This window comes from Triticum dicoccoides, chromosome 7B (genome assembly GCF_002162155.2).
Source record: "Triticum dicoccoides isolate Atlit2015 ecotype Zavitan chromosome 7B, WEW_v2.0, whole genome shotgun sequence".
Lineage (NCBI taxonomy): Eukaryota > Viridiplantae > Streptophyta > Magnoliopsida > Poales > Poaceae > Triticum > Triticum dicoccoides.
The window spans coordinates 458,516,454-458,522,543 of record NC_041393.1 but is presented as its reverse complement, the minus strand read 5'-3'; the positions used below and the strand labels follow the sequence as shown (position 1 = coordinate 458,522,543).

General features: G+C 52.5%; 1 protein-coding gene across 1 annotated transcript; it reads right to left on the bottom strand.

Moving 5' to 3' along the window:
• Positions 1 to 204: 204 nt before the first annotated feature.
• LOC119340106 (DIMBOA UDP-glucosyltransferase BX8-like) lies at positions 205 to 1,869 on the bottom strand. The gene has a single exon (XM_037612012.1). The coding sequence runs from the start codon at positions 1,789 to 1,791 to the stop codon at positions 445 to 447; it is 1,347 nt and encodes a 448-aa protein (XP_037467909.1). The 5' UTR covers positions 1,792 to 1,869; the 3' UTR covers positions 205 to 444.
• Positions 1,870 to 6,090: the final 4,221 nt, after the last annotated feature.

Here is a 6,090-nt window from a genome sequence, read left to right as displayed (position 1 = left end):
ATCATCTGTATCTCCCTGCACAAGTAAATCAGAAGTGCAGTTTTCGGATACAGTGGAACAATAGCATCTGCACAATAATTCGATTGTAAAAAGATAAACATCCCACGGAACCACCAAAAGAGGAACTGCACTTTTTTTTGAGGGATGCACATTATTATTTTTAATATAAAATCGGTGAGAAGCTGTTTCCTCTAGCTCTGGTTATGCTAAACTTACTCCAAACCGCAAGGCAGTTATGGCTTAAACTCTCGATTATATGTTCACTGTTTCATATGCACTTGTTAAACAAAGCAGAGTTGAGAATCGGATCGATGCATTTCAAAGTCTGGCTTATAATTTGTAGAATAAACAGGATAATTTATGGACTACATTGGATAATACTGCAGGGGCACAAATCCTATGCTGCACGGATGGGCAGGATTGTTGCAGCTGTGACCACAACTTTCAGAATGAAGCAATTCGTTCCAGCAAGCCGAGCAGCGCCATGTGAGAGGAGCCCCCTTCTCCAATGCACTGTCCGACCTTGCCCTTGAGATCTCGGGCCCTCTGTCTGATCTCCTCCCCTTCAATGCCAGGGCCCATCAACCTGTCGATGGCAGCCCGGACGGCCCCCCGCTGGAGCCTCCCCACCTCCACACCCACCTTCCACACGTCGCACGCGTACCTCGCCGTCTCGAACTGGTCGCCGAAGCACGGCAGGCAGGCCATCGGCACGCCCTCCGACAGCGCCTCCACCGTCGAGTTCCACCCGCTGTGCGTCAGGAAGGCGCCCACGGCGGCGTGGCCGAGCACCTTCTCCTGAGGGGTCCAAGGGACGACCATCCCTCGGTCGCCTATCTGCTCAGCCAGGCCGCCGGGCAGCTCGAGCGAGCACGATGGACGCCCGCGGACCATGCCTGGCCGGACCACCCACACGAACGGACGGCCGGCGTCGGCTAATGCCCAGGCCAGCTCCGCTAGCTCGTACGCGTCGACGCTGGCGACGGTCCCGAGGCTGACGAACAGGACGGATCCCGGCGACTGGTTGTCCAGCCAGTCGAGGCAGCATGGGGAGCCGTCTTGGGGCGGCGGTGGTGGTGGCGGCGAGAATCTGTTCAGGGGGCCGACGGGGAACACCGGCAAGGAAAGGCCGTCGCGGATGTAGCCGACCTCGGGCCCCTCGATCGCGTCGAAGGTGTTGACGATGAGGCCTGACGACCGCCTAGCTGCGTCGACGAACCGCTCGAGCAGGTCGGCGAAGGTGTCGAGGCTGCTCGCGTCGATCCGCTGCAGGTCTCTCACCCGGAACGGCGGCAGCTCCTCCACGGGAGCGTTCCCCCGCGCCTCGTCGTATGGCAGGTGGCCCTTGGCGAGCAGCGCCCGGTAGGCCATGAAGGTCCGGAAGCTGGCCGCGCTGCTCGTCATGAGCGCCAGCGCCGGCACGCCGAGGTCCCTCGCTGCCGCCTGCGCCGAGAACCACACCACGTCGGTGACCACGCAGCGGACGCTCCCCCCGGCGAGCAGCGCGGCCAGCCGGTCCTTGAAGGCGGCCGCGCAGGACGCGTTGAGCGCCACCAGGAACGCCGCGATGTCCTCGGTCGCCGCGGGGAGGTCGGGGGCGGGCACGGCCACGAAGCGGTAGTCCGCAGGGTAGCACGCCGGGTCCGGCGCGTGGAGTTCCGTGTGGAGCACAGTGATAGCGTGGCCGCTGGCGTGCAGCGCCGCGGCAAGCCGGAGCATGGGGATCATGTGGCCAAGGTAGGGCAGCGGGAAAAGGACCACGCGACGCCGGACAGCATCGCATGGCGCCATTGCTTGTGTGAGCCACGGGTATCACAGCATGGGATTCGGGAACGTCGGCTTATTTTGCTAGCAATGGACAAGAACACATGTAGGTGTACCAGTCAAGGAAGATGAAAAAAGGAATATAGTACACCCCTCTGATCTAGGAGTATATTAACGGAGTATTTTCTGAAAAAAACTGTCGCGCAACTTTAAATTAACGAAGGCGGCTGCTCGGATCCTTGCCAGCCGCTCGATGTGCGATGTTCGATGGCAGCAGCCATCCTCTATCCACACCGCGTCCTCCTCTGCATTCAAGGTGCAGCAGCCCCTCGTCAATCAACACCACAGCGCCGAGACTAACCGGGGGGCTGCACTATGGTAGCACCGAGGGCTGCAAAGAAAAAGCTTCAACGCAGCAGTTACGACGCCACGACGAAGCTCCAGTGCAGCTCCATGAAAGCACCGTCGACGCCCGGCGAAGCTGTATTGCAGCCCCGCCGACGCTCCATTACAGCTCTGGTGGAGCTCCATTGCAGCCGCAGCGAAGCTCGAATGACCGTGACAGCGCTCCATTGCAGCCGCGGCGAAGCGCCATTGCAGCAGCGACAAAGCTCCGACGACCCTCCATTGCATCCCGGCGGCACTCCATTGCAGTCGCGGCGAAGCTTGAATGACCCCAACGGTGCTCCATTGCAGCCGCGGCAAAGCTCCGACGACCATCCATTGCAGCCCAACTGCGCTCCAAAGCACCAACGGCGGAGCGCCATTGCAGCCCGACGACCCCGGCGATGTGCCGATTGTTGGAAATATGCCCTAAAGACAATAATAAAATGGTTATTATTATATTTCCTTGTTCATGATAATGGTTTGTTGTTCATGCTATAATTGTATTAACCGGAAACCGTAATACATGTGTGAATACATAGACCGTAATATGTCCCTAGAGCTTCTAGTTGACTAGCTCGTTGATCAATAGTTGGTTCTGATTTTCTGACCATGAACATTGGATGTCGTTGATAACGGGATCACATCATTAAGAGAATGATGTGATGGACAAGACCTAATCCTAAGCATAGCACAAGATCGTGTAGTTCATTTGCTAAGAGCTTTTCTAACGTCAATTATCATTTCCTCAGACCATGAGATTGTGCAACTCCCGGATACCGTAGGAATGCTTTGGGTGTATCAAACGTCATAGCGTAACTGAATGGCTATAAAGGTGCACTACAGGTATCTCCAAAAGTGTCTATTGGGTTGGCACGAATCAAGACTGGGATTTGTCACTCCGTATGACGAAGAGGTATCTTTGGGCCCAATCGGTAATGCATCATCATAATGAGCTCAATGTGACTAAGGAGTTAGTCACGGGATCATGCGTTACGGAACGAGTAAAGAGACTTGCCGGTAACGAGATTGAACGAGGTATGGGGATACCGACGATTGAATCTCGGGCAAGTAACATACCGGTGGACAAAGGGAATTGTATACGGGATTGATTGAATCCCCGACATCGTGGTTCATCCGATGAGATCATCCTGGAACATGTAGGAGCCAATATGGGTATCCAGATCCCACTGTTGGTTATTGGCCGGAGAGATGTATCGGTCATGTCTGCATGGTTCCCGAACCCGTAGGGTCTACACACTTAAGGTTCGGTGACGCTAGAGTTGTTATGGGAAATAGTATGTGGTTGCCGAAGGTTGTTCGGAGTCCCGGATGAGATCCCGGACGTCACGTGGAGTTCCGGAATGGTCCGGAGGTAAATATTTATATATGGGAAGTCCAGTTTCAGTCACCGGAATGGTTTCGGGGGTTATGGGTATTGTACCGGGACCACCGAAAGGTGTCCGGGGGTCCACCGGGTGGGGCCACCCGCCCCGGGGGACTCAATGGGCTGAACTAGGGTGGGAACCAGCCCCCTAGTGGGCTGGTGCCCCCACCCCAAGGGCCCAAGGTGCCTAGGGTTGGAAACCCTAGGGGAGGGGGGCGCCTCCCGCCAAACTTGGGGGGCAAGTCCCCCCCTTGGCCGCCCCCCCTTAGATGGGATCTAATGGGGCCGGCCCCCTCTCCCCTTCCCCTATAAATAGTGGGGGGAGGGCTGCCACACCCTTCCCCTAGCGCAGCCCCTCCCTCCTCCAACACCTCCTCCTCCTCCGTAGAGCTTGGCGAAGCCCTGCAGAAAAACTGCAAGCTCCACCACCACGTCGTCGTGTTGCCGGGGCTCTCCCTCAACTTCTTCTCTCCCCTTGCTGGATCAAGAAGGAGGAGACGTCCCCGGGCTGTATGTGTGTTGAACGCGGAGGCACCGTCCGTTCGGCGCTAGATCGGATCTTCCGTGATTTGAATCACCGCGAGGACGATTCCATCAACGGTGTTCTTGTAACGCTTCTGCTTAGCGACCTTCAAGAGGTATGAAGATGCACTCCCTCTCTCTCGTTGCTAGCATCTCCTAGATTGATCTTGGTGACACGTAGGAATTTTTTTTGAATTATTGCTACGTTACCCAACAGTGGCATCATGAGCTAGGTCTATGCGTAGATTCTATGCACGAGTAGAACACAAGTAGTTGTGGGTGATGGTTTGTTCAATTTGCTTATCGTTACTAGTCCTATCTTGATTTGGCGGCATTGTGGGATGAAGCGGCCTGGACCGACCATACACGTACGCTTACGTGAGACTGGTTTCACCGACTGACATGCACTTGTTGCATAAGGTGGCTAGCGTGTGTCTGTCTCTCCCACTTTGGTCGGATCGGATTCGATGAAAAGGGTCCTTATGAAGGGTAAATAACAATTGGCATATCACCGTTGTGGATTTTGTGTAGGTAAGAAACGTTCTTGCTAGAAACCCATAGCAGCCATGTAAAACATGCAACAACAATTAGAGGACGTCTACTTGTTTTTGCAGGGTATGCTATGTGATGTGATATGACCAAAAGGATGTGATGGATGATATATGTGATGTATGAGATTGATCATGTTCTTGTAATAGGAATCACGACTTGCATGTCGATGAGTATGATAACCGGCAGGAGCCATAGGAGTTGTCTTAATTTATTGTATGACCTGCGTGTCAATGAAAACGCCATGTAATTACTTTACTTTATTGCTAACCATTAGCCATAGTAGTAGAAGTAATAGTTGGTGATACAACTTCATGAAGACATGATGATGGAGATCATGATGGAGATCATGGTGTCATGCTGGTGACGAAGGTGATCATGCCGTGCCTCAAAGATGGAGATCAAATGCGCAAGATGATATTGGCCATACCATGTCACTTTATGATTTGCATGTGATGTTTGTCATGTTTACATATTATTTGCTTAGAACGACGGTAGCATAAATAAGATGATCCCTCACTAAAATTTCAAGAGATGTGTTCCCCCTAACTGTGCACCGTTGCGAAAGTTCGTTGTTTCGAAGCACCACGTGATGATCGGGTGTGATAGATTCTAACGTTCGCATACAACGGGTGTAAGCCAAATTTACACATGCAAAACACTTAGGTTGACTTGACGAGCCTAGCATGTACAGACATGGCCTCGGAACACGAGAGACCGAAAGGTCGAACATGAGTCGTACAGTAGATACGATCAACATGGAGATGTTCACCGATGATGACTAGTCCGTCTCACGTGATGATCGGACACGGCCTAGTTGACTCGGATCATGTATCACTTAGATGACTAGAGGGATGTCTATGTAAGTGGGATTTCATTAAATAATTTGATTAGATGAACTTAATTATCATGAACATAGTCTAAAATATCTTTACAATATGTCTTGTAGATCAAATGGCCCACGCTAATGTTGCCCTCAACTTCAACGCGTTCCTAGATAAAACCAAGCTGAAAGACGATGGTAACAACTATATGGACTGGGTCTGAAACTTGAGGATCATCCTCATAGCTGCCAAGAAAGCATATGTCCTTGAAGCACCGCTAGGTGACGCACCCATTTTCCCAGCAACTCAAGACGCTATGAACGCCTAGCAGTCGTGTAGTGATGATTACTCCCTGGTTCAGTGCGGCATGCTTTACAGCTTAGAACAGGGGCTCCAAAAGTGTTTTGAGCAGCACGGAGCATATGAGATGTTCCAAGAGCTGAAAATGGTTTTCTAAGCTCATGCCCGGGTCGAGAGATATGAAGTCTCCGACAAGTTCTACAGTTGTAAGATGGAGGAAAACAGTTCTGTCAGCGAGCATATACTCAAAATGTCTGGGTTGCACAACCGTTTGTCCCAGCTGGGAGTTAATCTTCCAGATGACTTGGTCATTGACAGGATCCTCCAGTCGCTCCCACCTAGCTACAAGAGCTTTGTGAT

Bases quoted from the DNA above. Each gene is read 5' to 3' on its own strand.
- LOC119340106 (XM_037612012.1), bottom strand. From the start codon at position 1,791: ATGGCGCCATGCGATGCTGTCCGGCGTCGCGTGGTCCTTTTCCCGCTG.